The sequence below is a fragment of the Stegostoma tigrinum genome, chromosome 4 (assembly GCF_030684315.1).
Source record: "Stegostoma tigrinum isolate sSteTig4 chromosome 4, sSteTig4.hap1, whole genome shotgun sequence".
NCBI classification, from domain to species: Eukaryota; Metazoa; Chordata; class Chondrichthyes; order Orectolobiformes; family Stegostomatidae; genus Stegostoma; species Stegostoma tigrinum.
This window is the reverse complement of record NC_081357.1, coordinates 129,682,837-129,710,036: the sequence shown is the minus strand read 5'-3', so window position 1 is coordinate 129,710,036 and position 27,200 is coordinate 129,682,837. Positions and strand designations below refer to the sequence as shown.

The 27,200-nt window shown below is 41.7% G+C and overlaps 1 protein-coding gene across 9 annotated transcripts in view; it reads left to right on the top strand.

Moving 5' to 3' along the window:
* Nucleotides 1-27,200, top strand: part of dnmt3ab (DNA (cytosine-5-)-methyltransferase 3 alpha b) — a 540,511-nt gene that overhangs the window by 397,834 nt on the left and 115,477 nt on the right. For all 9 annotated transcript variants that reach the window (XM_059645667.1, XM_059645666.1, XM_059645671.1 and 6 more), the window contains 6 exons: nt 2,076-2,234; nt 4,419-4,526; nt 7,517-7,673; nt 14,785-14,931; nt 18,727-18,771; nt 18,889-18,968. In XM_059645667.1, the coding sequence (XP_059501650.1) occupies nt 2,076-2,234; nt 4,419-4,526; nt 7,517-7,673; nt 14,785-14,931; nt 18,727-18,771; nt 18,889-18,968 (696 nt within the window). The remainder of the gene's footprint in view (nt 1-2,075; nt 2,235-4,418; nt 4,527-7,516; nt 7,674-14,784; nt 14,932-18,726; nt 18,772-18,888; nt 18,969-27,200) is intronic.

The following is a 27,200-nucleotide window of genomic DNA, read 5'->3' as shown; positions in this document are numbered from 1 at the left end:
GCAGTGCTAACAGCTGAGCCACCGTGCTTCCCCTTTTGTTTGATTTCTACTTGACATTCTGCATTTATTCCACACCTGCCACCTTAATACCTAAGTTTTAACAAAGTCTGATAAATATTGTAAAAATAATTCTAATGTTTTATGAAAGGTCTATCAATAGGATTGTGTTCACCATTCTTGGACAACACTCTTCCCTGGAGATTTCACACTATTTAAGTTTATTATATTCTATATGTTGCTATGTAATCCCTGAGTTCTGCAGCAGCCCTCACAACTGTCTGTATTTAAGCAGGCTAGTTACAACCTTGGTGACATATTTAAAAGAGGACTTCTGATCACATATTAGTGTCAACATTTAGACCTTCTGTTAAAGGTGCTATATAAATACAAGTTTTTGCTGTTGTCTTAACAAAATGTAGAGCTGGATGAACACAGCAGGCCAAGCAGCATCTTAGGAGCAGGAAAGCTGACATTTTGGGCCTATTTCTGACGAAGGGTCTAGGCCAGAAACGTCAGCTTTCTGCTCCTAAGATGCTGCTTGGCCTGCTGTGTTCATCCAGCTCTCCACTTTGTTATCTTGGATTCTCCAGCATCTGCAGTTCCTACTATCTTCGCTGTTGTCTTCTCTTTTGACGAAAGGACATGGAATTCGGATTAGAATTGATGACTCCATTTTAAAGTATTGAACACAGGATTGGAGAGGTCATGGAGTTATACAGCAAGGAAACAGACCCTTCAGTCAACCCATCCGTGCCAACCAACTTTCCCAAACTAAACTAGTCCCACCTGCCTGCATTTGGCCCTTTTCCTACTGAACCTTTCCTATTCATGCACCTATCCAAATGTCTTTTAATGTTATAGCTGTCTGCATCTACCACTTCCTCTGGTATTTCATTACATACAGAAACCACCCGCTGTCTGAAACAGTAGCCCCTTAGGTCCCTTTTAAATCTTTCTTCTCTCACCTGAAAAATATGTCCCCTAGTTTTGAACTCCCCCACTCTTGGGGAAAGACCCTTGTCATTCATCCTACCTAGGCTTCTCATGATATTATAAACCTCTATAAGGCCACCCCTCAACCTCTCAGGCTCCAATGGAAAAAGTCCAAGACTATCCAGCCTTACCTTAAACTCAAACCATCCAGTCCCAGAAACATCTTGATAAATCTTTTCTGAACCATCTCCAATTTAATAATATCCCTCCTATGGCAAGGTGATTAAAACAGTACTTAATTCTCCAAAAGTGACCTCATCAATGTCCTGTACAACCTCAACATTACATTCCAACTCCTTTACTCAGTGAAAACCGAAAGAACTGTGGATGCTGTAAGTCAGGAACAAAAATGTTGCTGGAAAAGCTCAGCAGGTCCTGGCAGCATCTGTTTTAGTTCCTTTACTCAGTGGTCTGAGCAATGAAGGCAAGCATGCAAACATGCTCTTAACCACCCTGTCTACCTGTGATGCAACTTACAAAGAACTAAGTACCAGAACCCTTGGTTCTGTTCAACAACACTACCCAGGGCCCTACTTTTTGTGGGCGAGTCTAGGACCAGAGGGCGTAACCTCAGAATAAGAGTCATACATTTAAGACATTTTAAAGAGGAATTTCTTCTCTCAGAAGATAATGAATCTGTGGAATTCTTCCACAGAAGACAGTTGAGGCTGAGGCATTAAGTATATTGAAGGCTGAGAAAGATTTTTAATCAGTAAGCGATTCAAGGGTTATGAGGCAAAAACAGGAAAGTGAAATTGAATTCTCTCAGATCAGCTATGATTTCATCAAATGAGAGAAGAGAGTTGCTGGGCTGTACAGTCTGGTTCTGCTCCTATGTCTTACAGTCCAATGGAAAAGCTTTCATTCATACTCCTCTAATGTGTTGAGTGACCTACTCGGTGCTATAATTTTTAAAATTCCTCCATTCATTAAAGTTCAAAAACTTCCCAAAAAATGACTGTTTACTCATTCATAGCAATGTAATGGTTATCAGGGCTGCTTAATGCCAGGACTCAATCCTCGCACATCTCTAGTTTTTGCAAAGAATGATCAAATTCCTTCATTAACATTTGCCATTTCAGGATGGACGTGGATTTGGCATTGGTGAGCTGGTGTGGGGGAAACTAAGGGGATTCTCCTGGTGGCCTGGTCGCATTGTGTCCTGGTGGATGACTAGCCGAAGTCGGGCAGCCGAAGGAACACGTTGGGTGATGTGGTTTGGAGATGGAAAATTTTCTGTTGTAAGTTTAATATCTTGGCTTTCAAAAAATCTTTCATGCACTTTCTTACTGTGACTGGGAGAATAGAAATGTCTGATCTCATTGAAGATACTTCAAAATGAGTCCACATTATAAAGTACTTTTTTCATGCTACTTTCAAAGTTCATGATGTAAACTTGATTACGTATGATTGAAGATAGTAAGAACTGCTGGCATCATTTGAAGATTATTTTTCTTCTGTTCATTTGATAATGCTTTGTAGGAAGCTAGCACTGCAGTCCTCTAAGTGGGGTGGCTTTCTCATGCTAGAACAGAGTGCAACCCCCCCCATATTAAAATAAATCCTCTGCATCTGTGAAATCACAAATTGTACATTCCCAATTCAGTGTTTGCGAGCAAAGCTCACATATCTTGATATTTAACCATTTAATTGAACTCTGTACTTGTGAACTTAATCATTCATGGAGGTTCTCAGGAACAGAACCCTCACTGATATGGAGGAATGACTGTACCTAGAAACACCTGCATCATGAAATGAAACAGCATGATATCACATGGCATTGACCATTCGTATGCAGTGCTACAGAATAGCAGTTTGGAAATATAAATCCAAGTCATCAACACTACTGAATTCCCAGATTTAGCAATGTCAGCACTGAAATACAAGGGCCTTTCCTGAGGAAGAGTTCATCAGTGAGATAGTATTCTTATAACATGGGTCATCTTCGAGCAGAATTGTCAGTGAAGTGGAAGCTAATGACCCACTCACTGATTTGGCAAATATGGCCCACAAAGACCAATGGATTTCTCTCTTTCAAAAGAAAAAGTGCTGAGACATGTAGGAGTCTGTGACTACAAATGTAAAATTTTTGTGTCTGATCCAACTGGTTAGTCACAGGAAAGCATGGAATAAATGAAATAAATAGGTGTCATCCGCACTTAAAGTTCAAGAAACTAAAGGGAGAGCTGGTCAAACAGACAAAAACAGAAACTAGAGAAGTAGAGAAATAGGAATACCATGCAAAGGGAGATAAGAAAGGAATGGGAGGAAGAAGATTAGTTGATAAATAAAGAGAAATTGAAATTTAGGGAAAAAGCATCTAAATAAAACCAAAAGAAATTGGCCGAGGAAAAGAATAATGAAGCTAGAGAAAAATAAGGAAGCAGTAAGGTAGGGTACTCATAATTTTTTAGATGAATCTAAATGTGCTGTAAATCTCCAAAAGAACATGTTCTACAGATTTTTAGATGTAGGAGACTTCTAGTTGGAGTCATACCTGGCACATAGAAAGATGGTTGTGGTTGTTGGAGGTCTTCATCTCAGCTCCAGGACATCTCTGCAGGAGTTCCTCAGGGTAGTGTACTACCCCCAACCCAAATTCAACTGCTTCATCAATGGCCTTCCCTCCAACATCAGATCATAACTGGGGATGTTTGTCAATGATTGCACAATGTTCAGTATTGTTTCTTGCTCCTCAGATACTGAAGCAGTCCATGTTCAAATGCACCAAGATCTGGACAATATCCAGGCTTGGGCTGACAAATGGCAAGTAACATTCAGTCTGTGTGAGATGTTGTTTTGACCGTTGATTCAGACTTGATGGGGCGAATGGACTGTTTCTGCACTATGGGGTTTCTATAATTCTAGAAGAAAAATCTGGATATGATTTGGGAACACTTCTTTAAGCTCTGTTGTTCTTGATTCTTTTGAACAAAACAATTCAGATACACTTCAGCTTGAGGTGTGTAAATCAAACATCTCCAGTTTTTCTGTTCTGGAGTTGTGAGAATAAACTACCTTAAATGTTTTGCTTCCTATGGACTGTGAACAAAGTGCTTCAAATGCTTCTCTTGAGGTGTGTAAATTAGTTCTCCAGAACTCTTGGTAACATTTTCCCAACAACCAACACCACTGAAAACAGAAAAATGATCATTCATCTCATTGCTTTTGTGGCATTTTAATGTTTGTAAATGGCTGCTGCATTTGCCCACACACTAAGTCTATCTATGAAATATGTGAAGTGCACTGAGGTATTTCTCAGAGGCAGTATAGACCACCTTGATAAATATGTCTTCCCTATTTTGTTTGTTTCTTTCTCTCTTTACCTCAGATGTGTTGAGCTGGAGGTACATGATTGAAAGGTTATATGTTCTTTTCTCAATGATTGTGATTATCACTGAGCTCAGTTTTCTCTCATTTGACAGGTCTGTGTAGAAAAGCTGATGCCTTTGAGTTCTTTTTCTACTGCCTTTCACCAGCCAACATATAGCAAACAGCCTATGTATAGGAAAGCAATTTTTGAAGTCTTACAGGTATGAAATTCATTCATTAATCTGTTTTTAAATGCTTGTTCATAATTAATATCTAATGCCAACTTCACTGAATACATTCTGATTGTTTTGGCCTCAGTTCAGCTAATTCTTTGACCATTTTTGATGTTTACCTGAAGCGTTAGGAAACATAGTTGTAGATTTCCTGGAACTGAAGCCAGGGTACTTGCACAAATACCTCATTGAGAAAGCACCTCATTATTTATTCACAGAGAACTAGATGAGGCCTGCACTGGAGCCTATTAGGATGCAGGAAGCAGAAAATATTGCATGGATACAGGTCATAAACAAGAACAAAAGTGCAGCAGAGCAAAGGAAATGGAGCAAAAAGGTGCCCTAGGCAAATCATTGACCTTGAGCTTGAGCAAACAGCACAGCATAGCAGTGGAGAGACTGAAACTGGATGGCTAGAAGAGCAATTCTTCTCCATCCTCAGCTGGACAGCTGAGATTTACCCTCATAAACCTTGTATTCAAAATAAGAGCCTATCAGCAATATTTAGCAAAGTATTAAAGAATTTGCCGAACATCCTTCAAAGTTTGATTGTGAGTGTGAAAGAGTGCACTCCCTGCATCTGTGGTGGTGGAATGAGCAAACAAGTACCAGATGAAATTTAACACAGTGAAGCAAAGCAATCCATTTCCTTGCAGAGTGAATAGAGGCAATATAAAACAAAGGGCAAAATTCTAAAAGGGCACCTGAGAATAGATGTAAACCAGCGAAAAATGCAAGGCAGGTTGATGGGAGGGTTAAGCTTTTGGGACAAAAACAAAGTTGCTGGAAAAGTTGCGGAGGTCTGGCAGCATCTGTGGAGGGGAAAACAGAGTTAACGTTTTGCGTCCAGTGACACTTCCTGAGAATTTTTCGGGTCACCAGACCCGATATGTTAACTCTGTTTTCTCCTCCACAGATGCTGCCAGACTTGCTGAGCTTTTCCAGCAACTTTGTTTTTGTTCCTGATTTACAACATCCACAGTTCCTCTGGTTTTTATTAAGCTTTTGGGATCCTGGGCATCAGAATATGGGAATTGGGAGCAAAAGCAAAGAAATTATAATGATAGAAAATATAGTTTAGCCTCAGTTACCACTTTGCATCCAGTTCTGGACAACACATCTTTGCAACGGTGTGAAGACATCCGAGAAAGTGATGAAAAAATTTCATGAAAATGGTTCCAGAAATGAGGAACTTCAATTATGTAAATAAATTGATAATGTTAAGGCTGTCCTTAGAGAACAGCAAACTGAAAGGAGATTTGATGAAGGAGTTCAAACTCGTAAGAAATTGGACAAAGTAAGAAATGCAAAATTGACCAAAGAATTGAGAAACGGGCAACACGAATTTAAGCGTTCACCGAAAAACAACACGAGGGAAATCCTTCTTTCAAAATGTATTGGTTCGTATCTTGCCTGGCTCTACCAAATATCAGCAAAGTGGAGTGATCCAGAATACATGCAATTGAAGGCCATAACTCTATTCTCTGTCTCTTAACTAAAAGTCAAGAAGACTTCGTTGAGGCATGCCCTATCTCCCAAAGTTTGTAGGTAAGGCACTGTAACTGGAAGTAGTCTCAGGAAAAATCTATGCTGTGTATTAACATCAAGGGGAAAATACTTAAGGGCAATCACTCATCACAGTGGTATCAAGGGTTATAAGGGATAGGAATGTGAAATTCTATTCTCAAACGAATCAGCCATGGCCTTATTGAATGGCAGAGCAGATACAAGGGGCTCAATGGTCTACTTCTGCTTCTATTTCATGTGTTTGTATCACATCTGAACTATAACATTAATTGTAATTTGTTTTAACTGTATATAACATAATTCCATATTATAAAGTGTATGACAAATAAACTGGTGCAGACGACAATGTTAATCAAAATGGATTAGACCATGCCAATATGCTCACATTGACAGAACTCTATCAGATAACTGAAAATTCCAGGGAGCCACCATGCATATAGATATATGGCAGTACTCAAGCTCTGATCTCAAAATTTACCTCAACAGTTTTTGCCGAGCATGAATGATAAGGATTCTCGATAAAACCTGAAAGGGGGCTGTACGTTGATGATGTTGTAAAAGAAATAAATGCTATCTGTGCAATTATTCATGACCATTCTCAATCAACCACACGTTTAATTTATTCTCACATGAATAAATTCTGAGCTTCAACCTAAAGTTTATAATTTTAATTCCAATCTTATCAGTAGATACTTTCTGGTTGAAACAAATTATAGGAAAGGGTCTATGTTGTGACAACAAAGGGAATGGGCAGGTGAAACTTAATGAAAGATCTGAGCTGAGTTAATGAATCATTCCGTCTAAGAGGTACTTGTAAATAGTGAAAAAAGGTTGACTTACCTTACGTACTAATCTTTCATAACTTCCTTGTCATGTAATGTGGAAACACGTCGTGATACAATAATCAAGGTCTGCACCTAAATACACCAGAAAATGAAAATCTAAACAAACTAATTCTACATTTGTGTTTTTCTAATTATTATGCCTGACGATGCTTGTTGGTTACAATAATAAGTGAATCGAGTAATCTGTACATCATTTCAAGGAAAAAAAAATACACACTGTGGAGCCGGAGGAACACAGCAGGCCAGGCAGCATCAGAGGAGCAGGAAAGCTGATATTTCAAGTTGGGAATAAGGGTGTCAACCTGGAACATCAGTTTTCCGGCTCCTGTAATGCTGCCTGGTCTGCCGTGTTCCTCCAGCTCTACAGAGTGTTATCTCAGACTCCAGCATCAGTAGTTCTTACTGTCTCACACTGTGAAGGAAAGTAGTTTGTATAAATAATTTAAAGATGCGATTTGTGTTATCTGTACACAAATAACCTCCTAGAGTTTCATCCCAGCGCGCATTGCTGCCTGGGATTAGTATCTTCAGCAATGTAAGCTGCACCTTCAAATTTCAAATTACCAAATGATTTTCCTGACTGTCCAGTTTACTATTTTGAACTAGGTGGCAAGCAACAGAGCAGGAAAACTCTTTCCAACACATTCTGGGAATGATGAGTTAGATACTGCCAAAAATGTGGAAGCCCAAACCAAACAGATGATCGAATGGGCTTTGGAAGGATTTCTCCCTTTGGGGCCAAAGAGTTTGGAACCACCAGAAGGTAAGATTGAACATAGATTGAGACAAATTCCAATTTAATTGGGAACGGCATGGATTTTTATTCTTTCATGTAAGTTGTCATACATGTGTTGAGATAGGGAAATTAATGCTGATAATTATACATGCAGGAAAAGGTCGTCTGGAAGAATATTTTTCCTTTAAAAGAGGAAGCTTCATGATGAAAATCTGGAAAATTCTGCTTCTCTGCTGGAGAAGTTAATTGAGCGTTTTTTTAAAATGCATGATTTACTGATTTCAGTAGTAAACGTGTACTGCAGTTAAGTACAGTTCCCACAAAATGGATCACTCAACAGAAGAAATATGAATTAATTTTGAACTACACTTTTGAGGCATCTATGTTGTTGAACTCATGGAACGGCCAACAGAGCCATAGAGTAATACAGCTGGAAACTGGCCCTTCAGCCCAAACTGGTCCATGCTGATCATGGTGCCCACCCAACTAATTCCAATTGCACGTCTTTGGTCCATATTCCTCTAAATCCTTCCCATCCACATACCTATCCAGATGTTTTTAAATGTTAGTGTTGTAGCTTACTCAACTACTTTCTCTGCCAGCCCATTCCATACACACACCACTCTCTGCATGATGAAGATTCCCCTCAGGTCCTTCTCAAAATCTATCTCCTCTCACCTTAAGTCTATGCCCCCTAGTTTTCAGTTCCCCATTCCTGGTAGAAACACTTCATGTATTCATTCTATCTGTGCCCTTTCATGATTTGATACACCTCAATAAGGTCACCCCTATCCTGGCCAACCTCTCCCTATACCTCAGGCCTACCAGACCTGGCATCATCCTTGTAAATCTTCTTTGCACACTTTCCAGTTTAACTATGTCTTTCCAATAACAGGGTGACCAAAACTGTACACAATACTCCAAATGCAGCCTCAAAAATGACTTATACAACTATAACATAATGTCTCAACTCCTTTACTGAATGAGTTGACCAATGGAGGCCTTCTTCACCACCCTGTCCACCTGTCACACCTTTTTCAACCAACTTTTGGTCCCTCTGACCCACCACACTTGTCATGACTTTACCATTTACTGTATAAGTCCTGCCTTGGTTTGACTTTCCAAAGTGCAATAGCTCACACTTGTCTCTTTTGAATTGCATTTGCCAGCCTTCAACCCACTTCCCCACCTGATCAAGATCCCTCTGTAATTTTTGATAAGCTTCCTCACTATCAACAATACTTCTGAATTTTGTAGCATCCACAAGCTTACTAGGCATGCCTTGTACATTCACATCCAAATCACTTATTTAAATAATAAATAACAAAGGTCCCAGCACTGACCCCTAAACAAAATTGCTGAAAGATAAGAAACAAACAGAGAAATTGCTGGAAAATCTCAGCAGGTCTGGCAGCATCTGTGGAGAGACATCAGAGTTAATGTTCCAGGTCCAGTGATCTTTCTTCAGAGTTATGCTGCAGGAGCAGACAGGATGTTTGGCAGTGTAGCCACCAATGGCACATCCGAGATGAATTCTACTTTAATGGGTCCCACATGTTCTTGTTTATCAGAAGGGGGTGGCCTATTGCCCTCGCTGTCCCTGTCATCACCCATTCTGTACGCTACACCCTTGCGCCCGAATACCCTACTGCCTATGTCATCCCCTTAGGGGTCATTATTAATGCCATGGCTTCCACCAGTCTCTGTTTCTTTATTGTTTTAATTGTCCATTTATCACTACACACTATGTGTGAGTCACTGGAATGATAACCTTTTGTATTTTTCGTCTCTATTTTCTCGGGGTCCCACCATTTCCTTCCTTCTGCAGGTTGGTCATCAAGTTTTTGATTTTACTTCATAATGTTTTTAATTAGTCTTTAATAATGAAGTACTGCTTTAGGAATCCTTCTGGTCCCCGCTGGCTCTGCGTTTCCTTTCCCTGTTTGTCAGCAGTACATCCCTGCTTAACGTTAGCATGGCCATGGAGCAGGATTGTTACTGCCAGCTCATATCAGCTATGTGAGGTTATTCAAATATTTTTATGTGTCCAGCAGTAAATGTTTCCTACTTCACGAGCTAGGAAAGTGCTGCTGTTGCAGCCTCCAAGAACCAATACTCCAGACTGTTTGATGTACTGACCGACCTGCAGGATTGGAGGCCTGGATGGCTGACTCGGAATGTCTTCTGCCTGTTCCTAACTTAGTGTGGTAATTTAAACATACTCACTGAGTTCCACCGTTTTCTCCATCTGGTATCTTACCAACTATGCCATTTTGCAGTCCAACCAGTCCAAGTTGGAGACCTTTTGAGGGTCTTCCAAGGCTAAGCCTTGGAAAATAAAGAATTGGAAACCCTTGCAAAGGAGCTAGAGCTTTAATGGCATATTTGAAATAGCCACACTGTAGGGATTCTATGGATACACTTGACACCAGGTCTTTGCCTTGATATTTATTTACACCAGTGGCAAAACAATCTCAACTGTAACACAAACAGACCTCTCCAACCATTCAAAGATTTCAAACCTGCCATATACCATTCTAATTGCATTACACTCATAGTTCCATCTATATTGAACACTGATCAACTCCCTGCAAGTGTAGATGAAGCTCCTTGAGAACACACCAATGTACTCAGTGAACCTTGTATTTTATATCTTATGCAGGCATCTGGCATATATTGAAACCTAAAGCCTTCAAATATCCCCTTTACTTATTTTTCCCTTTCCACATTTGCAGCTTCTGTGTGTTCTTACTTGTGCTTGGCACTGAGAATCATTTTAACTTTATAATTGCTGAAAATCCCAATGTCAGGAGCTAGGAGAGTGTTATAGCAGAGGTCGCTCCAGGTGGCACAAGTGTTGCTGGTAGCAGACTTTGAGCAGTTAGGGCTGAAAAGAGAACATAATCCAGTGCAGCTGTGAGTGGAATGTAGGAAACTGTCAAGTGGAATTTATTTAATGCAGCTGAGAAGGATTGGAGCTGAGAAAAATTTAGCAGCAGCTTGGTGAAGCTGGCTGTTTGACCAGAGTTGAAATTGAGCCACTGATTAGACATTTGGGAGGAGTCGAAGGATTCCTGGGGATCTCTTCCTTGGGAGAAGAGGTTAAACCACCAAGACTGGAGCAGTCCTTGAAATAGTTCAAGTTAGAGACCATTTGAGGGTCTTCCAAGACTAGTTCTTGGAAAATAAAGAATTGGAATCCCTTGCAAAGAAGCTAGAAGTTCAGTGACATTTGATGACACACTGATACCTGGTTGTTATTATCAGTCATTTAAAGTACAGTCTGTGGGGTGTGCAACTGCAGTTTTCTTGTTTACTCATTTATCGTATAGAAATCCTGATTGTTCCACAATATATACACAGCTTAAAGCTTATGTAGTTTAATTCATTCTTATCCATTCTACTCCAAAACCTTAGAATTCATTCTTATCTATTTAGAACCTCCATTAGTAATTATTGACTAAATTTCATTTATTCAATTTTGAATAATAATTTTTTTTTTGCATTTCCTGAAATTTTGCTTAATTGCTCTACATGTCCTATTCTCAAAAAAAGTTATGGTTTCTGGAATTGGATAATAACAAAAGCTCTAGTTGGCCCAGTATTCTCATAGTTGGGATCAACGCCATCTCCAAATATCTCTGAACATCACCATTTAAGAGTTCCCTGTCTAATAAGTGATTTTGCTTTTTTGTGTTGTTAGCAAAGTGAATACATAGAACATAGAACATAGAACAGTACAGCACAGAACAGGCCCTTCAGCCCACAATGTTGTGCCGACCATTGATCCTCATGTATGCACCCTCAAATTTCTGTGACCATATACATGTCCAGCAGTCTCTTAAATGACCCCAATGACCTTGCTTCCACAACTGCTGCTGGCAACGCATTCCATGCTCTCACAACTCTCTGCGTAAAGAACCTGCCTCTGACATCCCCTCTATACTTTCCACCAACCAGCTTAAAACTATGACCCCTCGTGCTAGCCATTTCTGCACTGGGAAATAGTCTCTGGCTATCAACTCTATCTATGCCTCTCATTATCTTGTATACCTCAATTAGGTCCCCTCTCCTCCTCCTTTTCTCCAATGAAAAGAAAATACCTTCCATTTTCTCTCAATATGCTTCTGCCATCTTGTCCCCCACCAACCTAACCTATGTATATCTCCCTGCAGGTTCTTTGTGACCTCCTCAGATATTACATTCTCACCAGGTTTTGTATAATCTATAAACCTGAATATATTACTCTAAGTTTCCCCAGTCTACTTGATTTCCATATCATTAGCATCTTCCCTTCTCTAAATTCGTTCCCAAACTGTCATTCTTTATCACTAGCTACTGTTATATCTCCTCCTACTATCTGGCTGACTATTACCTCAATCCCCATTTCTCTGACCTGAATTGAAAACCTTCATCCCAATTAGCTGAATTTTTCGCTTATTAGCATTTTCACTGCCCCAAATTTACTGAGAGGATTTCCCAAACATGGCTGCATCATGTTAAACATCAAGCCCACGTCCTGATCAGCTCCCCCTTCCCTCACCTCCATTCTCCCTAACTATTTACCTTCTCTTGCTCCATTTCTCCTTCCTCACTTGATCTATTCCATTCCTCTTCTTACTGCTTGCCTTCCATCATTCTGTACCAACTTCCTTCTCTTTGACCTTTTTCATCCAGTCCATCCTCCTCAGCTCTCTTTATCATCCATCTACACCTGCTTCCCTGTCTTCCACCTCCATTTCCACTTCAGAGTTTTCTCTCCTACTGCTACTTCCTCCCTCTCTGTTTACACACTCTCCCCTATTTCCTCTCTACTTTCTACCTCATCCCATTCCCAAACTTCACTTGCACATTCTCCTATATTTTGAAGTTCTCTCCATAAACTCTGCTGCTGTGCCTCAAACAGACCTGCTGCTGTAGTCCAGTTGGGCAGCCATTAGCACTGAATTTAAGATAACAAGGTGTAGAGCTGGATGAACACTGCAGGCCAAGCAGCATCAGAGGAGCAGGAAACTCAAGTTTCGGGGCGAGACCCTTCATCAGAAATGCCCACTATCTCTAGCATTGAACTTAAGCTGGTCCAGCTCTGAGACCAGTAATTCAAACTGCTTTCTGTGTTTAAAGTCAGTACCAGCTGTGTTTTCTCACCTTCCGGTTTTAATTCTGGACAGTCTTCGCTGATGTATAGTTATGGTTTGTATGTAGCATTTAATTTGGACATAAAGCTTTCAAGGCAGGAATTGTCAAGATTGGCCACTTGGCAACTAGGCAACAAGAAGTCCTTCACAATTCACCTGGGTACTGTGCTGAGCCTGTGGGATAGGGGGAGAGGAGTATCTGCAGGGAGTCTCAGATCTGTAGTTCAGGCTTCACAAGGGAAGTTGGAGATCAGTTTAATAGTTACCCAGGTGATACACTATGTATTGAAATTGTCTAACATTTCCTGAGTAGCTATGTACATAATATCAGATGAATGCTCCAGATTCTCTGATTAGATGGATACTTCAGAATTTCAAGTATAGCAGAATCTGCAGTTTTCTGGTTCGTTGCTTCAGAGCCTGCTTTGATGGGGATTTTGTCAGGTTTCCATGTGCAATCCCCATCTACGCTACAGACACAATGACCTGACCCTCAAAAGACCTGGATCATTGTTATGATAATACTGGACATTTTACATCTCAGAGTGAAACTTGGCCTGACAGATCATAAGTTTTATTTTGCAGTTTGGTTACCATGGTAGTCAGTCTCTGAGCATATTCACAATAGGCTGCTGCAAGTGTTCTATTAACAAAAGAACTCAACTTTGTTACAAATGAAATAAAAAGATATATGGCAATTATTTCTTAATGTAAATATAAAACAAAAACGTCCCTTTAATCAGAGATAATAGGAAGTGCAGATGCTGGAGAATCCGAGATAACAAGGTGTAGAGCTGGATGAGCACAGCAGGCCAAGCAGCATCAGAGGAGCAGAAATGCTGACGTTTCAGGCCTAGACCCTTCATCAGAAATCTAGACGCGAAACGTCAGCTTTCCTGTTCCTATGATGCTGCTTGGCCTGCTGTGTTCATCCAGCTCTACACCTTGTTACCCCTTTAATCATCCTCTCCAGTTGCTCAACCCCTGTGATTATCATTCCTGTATTAACTTTAAGATTTCTGACTCAACTAATTCTTTTCACTTCTGACAACCAAGAGACTTCTATCAATTAAAATGCCTTTCTGCTATTCAGAGGAGAGAAAAAAACTGCTCTTCTCAACTGAAACCTGATTCTGTTCACTGACATAATAAAATGTGAGGCTGGATGAACACAGCAGGCCAAGCAGCATCTCAGGAGCACAAAAGCTGACGTTTCGGGCCTAGACCCTTCGAAGGGTCTAGGCCCGAAACGTCAGCTTTTGTGCTCCTGAGATGCTGCTTGGCCTGCTGTGTTCATCCAGCCTCACATTTTATTATCTTGGAATTCTCCAGCATCTGCAGTTCCCATTATTTCTGTTCACTGACAGTCTGTTTCTGTGTAGGTCATAAAACTAAGCATTTTGAACACTCAGCAGTCATCTCCCTAGGTATCTGATCAGGGCATTTAACTTATTTGCGAGAAAGCATATGAGCTGATGTCTTCATCTCATTGTTTTAAATTACTTTCTGGCCATTTTCTAAAATTAAAATACCAGTAAGTCACATTCACAAAACTGAAATCAAAATCTTTTTAATTCTACTTCTAAGAAGCAAATTCCCAAATGATTTGAACCTTTTATCACAACATAGATGATAAAATTCACTATCTATAAAGGCATAAACACCCTGCCCAGTTACTTGGGCACAAAACAAGAATGGACAGGATGTAAAATAAGCAAAATGAAGGGTCTAGGCCCGAAACGTCAGCTTTTGTGCTCCTGAGATGCTGCTTGGCCTGCTGTGTTCATCCAGCCTCACATTTTATTATCTTGGAATCTCCAGCATCTGCAGTTCCCATTATCTCTGTAAAATAAGCACTGATGCCCATGAACTGAATTTCACGCGAGCGGTTATGATTGTCATCAAACCTGTCAGCAGTCCACAACTGCACAGTACTGTTTTTTGTAGTCTTTGCATAGCTAGTCCTGCATCCAATAACAAAGATATTCTTTGATTTCCAGAAGAACGAAATCCTTACAAAGAGGTTTATACAGAAAGTTGGGTGGAGCCTGAAGCTGCTGTTTATCCTCCCCCTCCCCCGGCCAAAAAAGCAAGAAGAAGCACAGAGAAGCTAAAAGTCAAAGAAATCATAGATGAACAAACTAGAGGTATGAACCAGTTGTTCGCATTTGTTTCAGAATCATTGGGTGGATTGCAACAAGAAACATCAGAATCCCTTAACAATGTGTAGGAATATGCAAAATAATTCTAATTCACCCAGAATGACATGCTTTCAGAATATCAGGGTTAGCCTCAATAACTAGGATTGTTCATACTTAGTGCTGCCTTATGTTTAACCTCTTGAACCTCACTTTGAACTATCTTAGCGACTGAAGTGTATAAAGTTGCTGGTCGTTGTATATCAAACAGACCCTAGGGAACCAAGCTAGTTCTCGTTTTATGACAGCTGAGTACTGTTGTGGATCTGCTGCAGGCTGCACCACCTCTGTGATGCATAAGTGATAGGGTTGGGGTTCTGGGCCCGAAACATCAGCCTTCCTCCTCCTTTGATGCTGCTTGGCCTGATGTGTTCATTCAGCTTTACACCTTGTTATCTTGGGTTAGGGATAATGGGAACTGTAGATGCTGAGAATCCGAGATAACAAAGTGTGAAGCTGGATGAACACAGCAGACCAAGCAGCATCTTAGGACCACAAAAGCTGATGTTTCAGGCTTTGACCGTTCATAAAAAAGCTTTTCTGATGAGGGGTCGAGGCCCGAAATGTCAGCCTTCCTGCTCCTAAGATGCGGCTTGGCCTGCTGTGTTCATCCAGCCCCATACGTTGTGATCTCGGGTTAGGGTTAGGGTAGGGTTGCTGCCTTTCTGTCACATGAAGGTTTTAGAGATGTCTGACTGGAAAGCTCAGAAGTAATAGGATGAAGGGTCTAGGCTGGAAACGTCAGCCTTCCTGCTCCTAAGATGCGGCTTGGCCTGCTGTGTTCGTCCAGCGCCACGCCTTGTTATCTATGACTGGAAAGCTTTTCTTTGAGACAACAACACAATGCATGCTTGTTCGTACTCTGTGATAGTACTGCACACTGCACCCACTGGAAAGCAGAATTAATTTTGCCGATGAGATCAGCAAAGCATCACATGATACTTATTAGTATTCTAGTTCTAATCTCTTTGAAATAAGACAATAGCAGTCCTCTCCATTCAGGACCTAGACCTACACATAGCAGCTTATACAAAAAGAATAAACTGTCCATACAGGCTGGAGAATATTGTTCAAGTTTTCAGCTGAGACTGACTGGACCAGGCAATAAAAATAAAGGCACCAGACTAGAAATAACAGAATTAATTTTTAAAATACGCAGATGAAATCTAATTTAAATTTAAATTATATGAGGGAGATCAAACAAATCAAGGTTATAGTCCCTGGAATTTAAAAGGTTGATTTGAAGGGGAAAGTTGAAATAGCTTGGGAGAATTTCTGATACGAGAGGACCAGGGACGTAGTCAAAAAAACAGAACCATACCTTTCAGAAGTGAGATTAGGAAATACTTTTTCATCGCAAAAGGTGGCAGAAGTTGAAAATGTTCTCTTGAAACAGCAGTTGATGCAAAATTAATTGTTGAATTTAAAACTGAGATTGATAGATTTTTATCTGCCAAAGACATCAAAAAAACATGAGGTGAAGGTGGTAAACAGCAAGAGATAACATTTAAAGATTTTGTTAACTGAACACGTATCATGTTTAACCAATGACATAATCAACAAAGTTGGTACAATGATGGACTACATAAGCAAAACCTTTGGAACATAATTTAGGAACAAGACCATGAGATAGGATAACAGTAGACCTTGTGACGATTGGGAATAGACAGTGACACTCTGGCCGGATTACATCTTGATTGCTGAGGAACATTCAAGCTTTGAAGGCTGTGGCGAGAATAGCCAGTCGTCTGATCCCTTGTGACAGAATCTTAGTTACAAGAAACTCCAGCCTTTGAGCTTGGAAAGAAGGCAACCATGAGAAAACATTTTAGGTTCATTTAAGGTTGTTGTTGATAGGAGTGAGAATGACAAATCTGAAAGGTTTTTATTCCTTCATGGAATGTGGGTGCTGCTAGTCAGGCCAGCATCTGTGGCTCATCTCTAATTGCCCTTGAACTGGTTGGTTTTCTGGACCATTTGTGAGGGCAGTTCAGAATCACCTGTTGCTATGGATCTGGACACCAGTGTAGGCCAGACCAGGTAAAGACAGCAGACTTCCATCCCTGAAGGACATGAGTGAATCATAAATATCTATACAACAATTGATGATAATTTTGTCACCAATTTTCAATTCCAGGTTTATTAATTGAATTTAAATTCCAGCTGTTGCTATGATGGAATCTGGACCCATGTCCCCACAGCATTATAACTGTATTATAAGTCCAACAACATCACCACTATGCCACCGTCTCCCTCAAATTATGACTTAATTTAAAATGCATAAATATGTTCAGACTATTTGGAAGCTCAACTTTGTGTAAAGGATAACTATCACTTAGAATGGATTTCAGGTGGACAAATAAAGGGGAAAATTGAAATTAAATAAATGAAATTGGGTAGTACAGAGACTTTCTGATGTGATAGTTAATGGAGCAAATTGCCTTTGTCATTTGTGAGTATGTTTGTGCTCTGTTAAGTGCAGATGCCTGCAGAATGCACAGACAAATTAGATTCCAGGTGAATTTTCAAACCTTCCACAATTGTTGCTCACACTGCCATCATCCTGGGGGCCTCTGCTTGGCAGTCTGGGAGGCTAACTGAAAGCTACAATAGTCTAATAGCTCTGTGCAAATTGGAATCCAAACAGACAACTGAAACGCGAGTAGGACTGAGGGTGGAACCACCCAGTAATCCGCGACATCTCAGGCTAAAACTGCAAAATAAAATTCTGATTTAAAGAACTGTGCAGCTTCAGAATAACTCAGTGGGTAGTCCTGCTGAAATCCTGATTCAAGTGTTATGGAAGGATCTAGAGATTCAAGCACATTTTATGGCAGAGTGATCGCTTGAAAAATTGTGGCTCAATTTAACCTTTGCCTTGAGAGAAAGACAGAGTGCGTGACTGAGGAGAGTTGCTGTAGGAGAAATGAGGGCTCCATGTGGACAGATAGATCTGCATCAAGAGTAGCAGGAGCAGTAAGAACAGTACACTGAAGCAGCAACAGGTATTGTCACATGTGAAGGGGGCACCACAAAGGTGACCTTAGCGTTCTGTTGAAATTATTGTGGAGAAATGGGAGAATCCATTAAGAAAATTCCTAGCCACAACACCGATACTGCATTCTCCAGTGGCCGAGTGTTTGCATCGACACTTACTAGCCCAGTCACTCCCTCTCACCGCCCATAATCTGGTTGCGTTGGCTATCCACCCACCATTCTTCTCCAATGTCTCATCTTCAGCTTGCTATAGTTCAAAAACACCTCTCCAGCTACATTGGTGAACCTGGGGGATTCTCTGCGCTTCTGCAGCCCTCACAGGTATTACTGCCAACAGACTTTTCTGCTCTTTTCTTTCAATTAGTTTGCCTGGATACCAGCCCCAGGAACTGCTGCATGCCTTTAAACCCTCAGGAGTTCACATCCTCCAATGGACAAGTTCACAATCGGTGGAATTCCTGATGCCTGGTACTCATCCTGATTATTTAAGTTAGGTTTTACCTTAGAATTTGTAAAAGCAAAGTGTGTAATTTACATGACATCTAGGTATTCTGCCCTCCTACCAATTGGACTGAGGCCAGTGAGAATCTAGGCTGTAAAGTTTAACACTGGTCATCGAATATCTAATTGGCAGTGAGGAAATGATTTAAGCACAGCACATCAGTATTCAATTCTGTAGCAACAACATTGAAAAACATAATTTGGATCATCAACCATAGGTTTTTTTTCATGTGTTTTGTTTTCCAGAGAGGCTAGTCTATGATGTGAGACAAAATAGCAGAAATATTGAAGGTAAGGTTGAGATTTTGATTAAATTTTGAGATTTTGTCTGTCGTAACTCAAAATAAAATAAAACAAAATACAGCAATCATAAGTTTCATGTAAGCTATTTTTTTTCACTGTTTGCAGATATCTGCCTTGCCTGTGGAAGTCAACATATTTCTCTTGAGCACCCTCTCTTTATTGGAGGCATGTGCCAGAATTGTAAGGTAAGAAAGGATCTGGCTTTCCCTTCTAGTTTACAGTGTTGCTGGTGATGAGTTAGAGGCTGTACATGTCTTTCTTTTTTGTCAGCTTGATAATAGCATGAATCAGAGCTACCACCAAGTTAATGATCCAACCCCACTTTAACAGCAGTTCACTTAAGACAGGGAAATGATCAGTCCAAAAGTGACATTGACACACCACCTCATTTTTCCTTCCTTTTGTGATGGGATGACTGGAGGCAGAGATAAGATAGTGAGGAAACTAGCCTTATCTCTGCTAAAGTATTTTGAGCATATTTCCTGAATACCTCTTGCAACGGACATGGCTACAGTCCAGTTGGCACTAGACAATTAGAATAGAATAGCAATTTATTGTCATGTGTATTTTTCCAAAAAACTACAGTGAGGAGTTTTACAAGTCGCCATACCTCAGTGCCTGTATGAATGACAGAAGCCACAGATAAGATGAAAAAAGTGAAAATTAAGGCAGATTCCATCTCAGATCAGTTTCAGTTTGGAAGAAAGTTTCAATGAACATGACTAACTTTGGAATTCCTGGAAACTGCAACCTCCACAAGATCACCAAACCTGAGGACCACCATGCCAAGCCAAGCCATGACTGCCCCCCCACCATCCTACTCCCCCAGGACAAAGCCCCCACAGCAGGAGACCACAGCTCCAGGTTGAAATATAAAACCCCCATGCTGGAACTGGACCTCCACACCACACACTGGGACAAGACTTCCACGCCAGGACTGAACCAGAACATCACATGGAGGCCACTGGTATACCTGGAAGCTGCTGCTGAAGAAGACTTCCAAACCAACAAGACCTTCACTCCAGAACAAGACCACCAAACCTAGAGACTGCCACGCCAAGCCAAGACTACCCCCTCTGAGACAAGGCCGTCACAACAGAAGCCCACTGTGCCTGTCATGACCATCCCTCCAGGATGAGGCTGCTACGGTGGGAGTTTGCTGTGCCAGCTGAGACCCCCACACGTGGTGAGAAGCCTCCTTTTCACAGGGGCCCAGGAGGGGACACCTCCCACTGAAGAAGCTAAAGAAGGTAAGATAACAAATGGAAGCATTAAGAAAAGCTAGAGAAATAAAAGAAAGTAAAAATCAGACAGAATACACAAGCTTCATGCTCCTGGGCTGAGGAGCCCACAAGCAGCATCTGCTACACCACTACCTTCTTGCTTCTGTGCTTTAACTATGTTGGAAAAATAACCATTGAGACTTTTAAGCAAGATGGACAAAAGAAGTAAAGTGAGAACGGACTTTAAAGTGCCAGAATTTGGGCGACAATGGATCAGCTACCCACAATTCATTGAAGTTAATGGACAGAACAGTTAGGTATGTTTATAATGAGTAGCCATTGTGCTTCTGCATACCACTGCTGAAAGTCACATTCTGTTGTGTTTTCTTCCAAATTCACCCCAGCAGCAAACCAGGAAAATGAGTAGGCAAAATGTGTTCACAAACAAAATAGACATTGAAAGGAAAAATTGATGGGAGAAGGCACTTTAGCAAGCCCATACAGTCAATCTGTGAAACATCAATCCCTAATATTTGGTTTTAAAGGGGATTGCCCAATAATACACTTAGCTGGAGCTCTTTGTGCATATTGTTTATCTATTTATTTATCTTTGTAGCTACCTATGTATTCTTTCAGTGTTGTTTCTAGGGTTTGTTATAAATTAATCTCTCCCTATCACCTCTTGATTTGTCAAGTATCTTTAGGAAGTTTTCTGAGTCCTCACCAATTACTATTACTTGTTGGTGTAACTATTAAACTGAACCCTCCCCTACAATCCTCACACCCCAGACCCTTAACACTCCACAAAGTGACATCCCTGAGCTGATTCGATTGGACTAACCACCTTAGTTGGGCCCTGCTAGAGCTAATATCAGCAGCATGCCTGATTTATCCTTGGCATTCACCTAGCACACTGCCCATTTACCTACCCAGCTGCCAACCCTAACCCTTCAATATCCCTAAACACTTACAGTGCCTCAGTGAGTAAAATGACTAAAGCCAGCTCGATGAGCAAGCCAACAACCTCACTGCCTCAGTGACTGTTAAAATGCCTTTGGAACCTATAACAGATATAAAATCCCTTTTCGAAGCTTCAGTCATCTATTTGTTTTCCATTGTCGATCCCACAGACATTCTATGCAGGATCAACACTAGCTTTGGTTCTTCTTTCTCTGTATAAGTATTCGTTAAAAAGCACTTACTATTTTATATTATTAGCTTTCTCTCATATTCTGCTTTCTGTCCTTTATTATCTTTGTAGCCATTCTTTGCTGGTGATAATGTCTGTCCAATCTACTGACCTACCAGTAATCTTTGCAAATTTGTAGTGTTTCTTTAAATGTAATACTTTAACTTCTTTATTTAGCTGTGAATGATGCAACCTTCTCAAAGATCCTTTCTTTCTTATTGGGATAAATCTTTGTAAGTTATTAAGCATTTCCTTTAAAGTCTACCGCAGCAACTCTGCTGTCCTACTTTCTTAACCTAGTTTCCCGGTTCAGCATAACCAGCTCTGCTTTCATATTGCTCATAGTTAACTTTATTTAGGTTTAAAACTGTAGCCCCGAATCCTCATTTCTCCCTTTCATATTGAATGTGAAATTCTGTCTCGAAAAGGGGCCTTTACTATGAGGTTATTGATCTATCTTGTTTCATTGCATCTTATTAGTTCGAGAATAACATGCTGCTTAGTTGGCTGTAGGATATACTGCTGAAAGAGATCGAGTTTTCTCAGGCAATGAACACATTGTTTGGGTTCCATTTGCCAACCTGTTTTTTTCCCTCTCCTTTATCGATTAAAGTCACCCGCGATCATTGTGGTACATTTCTTGCATGTCCCACATGGAATCCCCAACACTGATGATTCTGTGGGAATTGCCATGGAAATGATGGGCAGTTCCCTGGTCTGAAACCGTCTGAAAATATTCATTAGTGTTGGAGTGCTATGAGCCACTTAGGCTTCATATTTCCCAAGAAATGTTAGAGGACTAAAAACTTACGATAACTTGGTGCAACGATTAAACTGAGCTCCCCACTACAATCATCACACCTCAGGCCCTTAACACTCAGTGAAATGACAACTGTTCCCATTGGACCAAATGCCTTAGTTGGGCCCTGCTAGAGCCAATGCCCACTATATCCCTGAGTTATCCTCAGCATCCACATGGCATACTGCCCCCTTACCTACCCAGCTGCCACTCTAATCCCTCAGTTTCCTTACACACTTACGTTATCTTAGTCACTGTTCAAAATGCCTTTGGAAATTCTAACTCCGGAAATACAACAAGTGTTATTTATAAGAAAAGATTCATTCCTTGACCTGCATTGTTAACCTGCTCTGATGTATCCCTGTTTTTGTCTGATGTTCACATTTGGGCCTGGTAAGACTTGGAATTTTGATGTGAAAATAGCTGACAGGTCCCTTAAAAAGGGTAAAGGGTAGTCTTTAAAGAGGATTACTATTGGTTGAATCTATTCCTGCAGTAATTGGAATATCTGGGCTATTTTCTTTGAGAGTTTGCATGAGAGGACTGAGCCTAACAGTTGGCCGAGCCATCATCGTTAGCTGAAGAGTCTCAAACTAACAACGGTTAGAATTCAGCAATATCTATGACTTCCGGAATTTTCAGATTGACAGCAAGACTGACTATGTGCACAGAATTTTGTGGGTCCTGCACCCTTTCATTCAAAATAACTAGAATGAACACTTTATTGAACAGTGAAGGTAAATAGCATCTGAAGGGTTTATCATAAGATATACCAGTTACTATAAAGATCAGATTTTATATTTTATAATGTATTGTGAATGGTAACAGCAAGAACTTCTTAGTTGCTTTTGCCAGGAATTAAAAACGATTGCTTATGTAAACAGATAAGTTCTGTAAGGAACGTTCTATTATTCAGATCTGTTCCATGGTGCTCACTATAAGTTCTAAAGTTAACAAGGGGTAGAGCTGCATGAACACAGCAGGCCAAACAGCATCTTAGGAGCACAAAAGCTGACGTTTCGGGCCTAGACTCTTCATCAGAAATAGGGAAGGGGGAGAGGGTTCTGAAATAAATAGGGAGAGAGGGAAAGGCGGGTCGAAGATGGATAGAGGAGAACATAGGTGAAGAGGAGACAGACAAGTTAAAGTGGCGGGGATGGAGCCAGTAAAGGTGAGTGTAGGTGGGGAGATGGGGAGGGCAGACAGGTCAAGGGGACAGGATGAGATTAGTAGGTTGGAAATGGAGTTGCAGCTTGAGGTGGGAGGAGGGGATAGGTGAGAGGAAGAACAGGTTAGGGAGGTGGGGACGATCTGGGCTGGTTTTGGGATGCAGTGAGGGAGGGGACGAGCTGGGCTGGTCTTGGGATGCAGTGTGGGAAGGGGAGATTTTGAAGCTTGTGGAATCCACATTGATACCATTGGGCTGCAGGGTTCCCAAGCGGAATATGAGTTGCTGTTCCTGCAACCTTCAGGTGGCATCATTGTGGCACTGCAGGAGGCCCATGATGGACATGTCGTCTAAAGAATGGGAGGAGGAGTTAAAATGGTTTGTGACTGGGAGGTGCAGTTGTTTATTGCGAACCGAGCATAGGTTTCCCCAATGTAGAGGAAGCCACACCGGGTACAGTGGATGCAGTATACCATATTGGCAGATGTGCAGGTGAACATCTGCTTGATGTGGAAAGTCATCTTGAGGCCTCGGATGGGGATGAGGGAGGAGGTGTGGGGGCAAGTGTAGCACTTCCTGCGGTTGCAGGGAAAAGTGCCGGGTGTGGTGGGGTTGGAGGGGAGTGTGGAGCGGACAAGGGAGTCACGGAGAGAGTGGTCCCTCTGGAAAGCTGACAAGGGTGGGGAGGGAAAAATGTCATTGGTGGTGGGTTCAGATTGCCCATGGCGGAAATGTCAGAGGATGATGCGTTGTATCTGGAGGTTGGTGGGGTGGTACATGAAGACCAGGGGGATTCTCTTTTGGTGGTTATGACGGGAACGGGGTGTGAGGGATGAGTTGTGGGAAATGCTGGAGACACGGCTGAGAGCGTTCTCAACCACTGCGGTGGCGAGGAGGTTGCGGTCCTTGAAAAATGAGGACATCTGGGATGTACGGGAGTGGAATGCCTCATCTGGGGAGCAGATGCGGCAGAGGCGAAGGACTTTGGAATAGGGGATGGCATTTTTGCAGGAAGGTGGGTGGGAGGAGGTGCATTCGAAGTAGCTGTGGAAGTCGGTGGGCTTGAAATAGATATCGGTTTCTAGATGGTTGCCTGAGATGGAGACAGAAAGGCCCAGGAAGGTGAGGGATGTGCTGGAGATGGCCCAGGTGAACTTGAGGTAGGGGTGGAAGGTGTTGGTGAAGTGGATGAACTGTTCGAGCTCCTCGTGGGAGCATGAGGCAGCGCCGATACAGTCATCAATGTACCGGAGGAAGAGGTGGGGTTTGGGGCCAGTGTAGTTGCGGAAGAGGGACTGTTCCACGTAACCTACAAAGAGGCAGGCATAGCTTGGGCCCATGCGGGTGCCCATGGCCAGTTTCGACCACTGCGGGGGGTGGTTGCAGTCCTTGAAAAATGAGGATTTCTGTTCTCTGGGGGAGGCAATGGCCTAGTGGTATTATTGCTTAAATATTAATCCAGAAAGTCAGCAAATGTCCTGGGGAATGGGTTCAAATCCCACCACAGCAGATGGTGTAATTTGAATTCAATAGAAGTCTGGAATTAAGTGCCCACTAGTGACCACGAATCCATATCAATTGAGCCAACTGAACAAAGAAAAAGACACTGGTTTCACTGTTCCTTGGTAGGAGCTTACTTTCCATATTCTTTCCTCTGAGATGTATAAGACCTGTGCAACAGTACAATCTCTGAATCTTTGAGAAATACCCCAGTAATACTTGTACAAACCTTTTGCATTTGTCTATTGGCCTTGGCAACACTCCAGCAATGGTACTGAGAAATTAGCCAAATTCCTTGTGAACCCATTCCAATACAGTGACAACACTGGCATCTGCCTGACAAAGTGGAAATTTCCCAGGCATGCCCAGCGCAGTGAGCAAAACAAATCCAACCAAGACACTAAGTTCGCTCTCAATCTAATCTTTCATCATCAGTATGATGGGAGGTGTCATCAACGGTAGTATTAGATGGCACTGACACAACAGTAAACTGCAAGATGATGCTCAGTTTAAGTTCCATCAGAGATAATAGGAACTGCAGATGCTGGAGAATCTGAGATAACAAGGTGTAGAGCTGGATGAGCACAGCAGGCCAAGCAGCATCTTAGGGCGTTTTGGGCCTAGACCCTTCATCAGAAATGGACCTGCTGTGTTCATCCAGCTCCACACTTTGTTATCTTAAGTTCTACCAGGGCCACTCAGCCCCTGACTTCATTACAGTGTTGGTCCAAATCAGAGCAAAAAAGTTGAATTCACGAGGGTAGCTGAGAGTGACTACTCTGACACCATGACAGCATTTAACTGAATAGGGCATCAAGGAGACCTAGCAAAACTGGAGTCTGTGGGCATCTGCTGGGAAGTTACGGGTTGGGGAAGGGTGTTACGTTCTCCACTGATTGGAATTAGGCCTCGTGCAAAGGAAGATGATTGTGGTTGTTGCAGAATATAGTCATAGAGATGTACAGCACAGAAACAGATCCTTTGGTCTAACTCGTCCAAGCCATCCAGATATTCTAAATAAATCTAGCCCTAAATCCCTTAAATCTGTGCCCTTTAGTTTTGGACTCGCCAAGCCTGGGGAAAAGATCTTGTCTATTTACCCTATCCGTCCCCCTCATGATTTTATAAACTCTATAAAATCACTTCTCGGTTTCTGATGCTCCACGGAAAATACCTCCAGTCTATTCGGCCTCTCCATATAACTCAACCCCTCCAATCCTTGTAAATCTTTTCTGAACCTTTTCGAGTTTCACAGGGAAACCAAAATTGCACGCATTATTCCTAAAGCGGCCGAACCAATGTCCTGTACAGCCACAGTCTGACATCCCAACTCCTACACTCAGTGCACTGGCCAATAAAGGCCAGCATACCAAACATCGTCTTCACTATCCTGTCTACCTGCAATTCCATTTTCAAGGACCTACGAACCTTCACTCCAAGGTGTCTTTGTTCAGCAACACTCCCCAGGACATTACCATTAAGTGTATAAGTCCTGCTCTGATTTGCCTTTCCAAAGTGCAGCACCTTGCATTTATCTGAATTAAACTCCATCTGCCACTCCTTGGTCCATCTCATCATCTCTGCAGGAGTTCCTCTAGACCTAATCATCTTTCAGCTCCTTCATTAATGACCTTCCCTCTATCATCAGGTCAGAAGTGGGGATTTTTGCTGATGATTGCATCTGATTCATCATTATCCATGTCACTTTAAATAATGAAACCGGAGGTGTCCATCTGCAGCAAGGCCTGGACAATGTCCATGCTTGGGCTAGTAAGTGGTAAATAACATTTGTGCCATACAAGTGTCAAGCCATGAGTATCTCCAACAAGAGAACCTAACCACTGCCCTTTTACATTCAGTAGAATTACTATTGCTGAATTCTTCACTATCAGCATCCTGAGGATTATCATTGACAAGAAACTGAACTGGACCAACCATATGGGCACAGTGAACTGGTTAGCACTGCTGCTTCACAGCACCAGGGACCCGGGTTCGATTCCGCCCTCGGGTGACTGTCCCCCTGTGTCTGCTTGGATTTCCACCAGCTGATCCGTTACCTCCAACAGTACAAAGATATGTAGGTTAGGTGAATTGGCCATGCTAAATTGCCCATAGTGGCCAGGGGTGTGCAAGTTAGGTGTGTTGGCCATGGGAAATGAAGATTTACAGGGTAGCGGGGCAGGCCTGGGTGGGTTGCTGTTCAGATGGTTGGTGTGGACTTGTTGGGCTGAATGGCCTGTTTCCACATTGTATAGATTCTTTTAAGAGATATAAATATTGTATCTACAAAAGCAGATCCCAAGACTACGAATTCTCCTACTACTCACTTCCTGATTCCTCAAAGTCTATCCAACATTGACAAGACACAAGTGATGGAAGACTGTCCATTTGACTGGGTGAGTGCTGCTCCAACAATGGAAGTGAAGGCAGCGCTACCCAGGTCAAAGCAACCCATTTGACTGGCACCACATCCACAACATTCAACATTCACTGACTGCACCACTGATGAACAGTGGCAGCATTGGGTGCTATCAATAT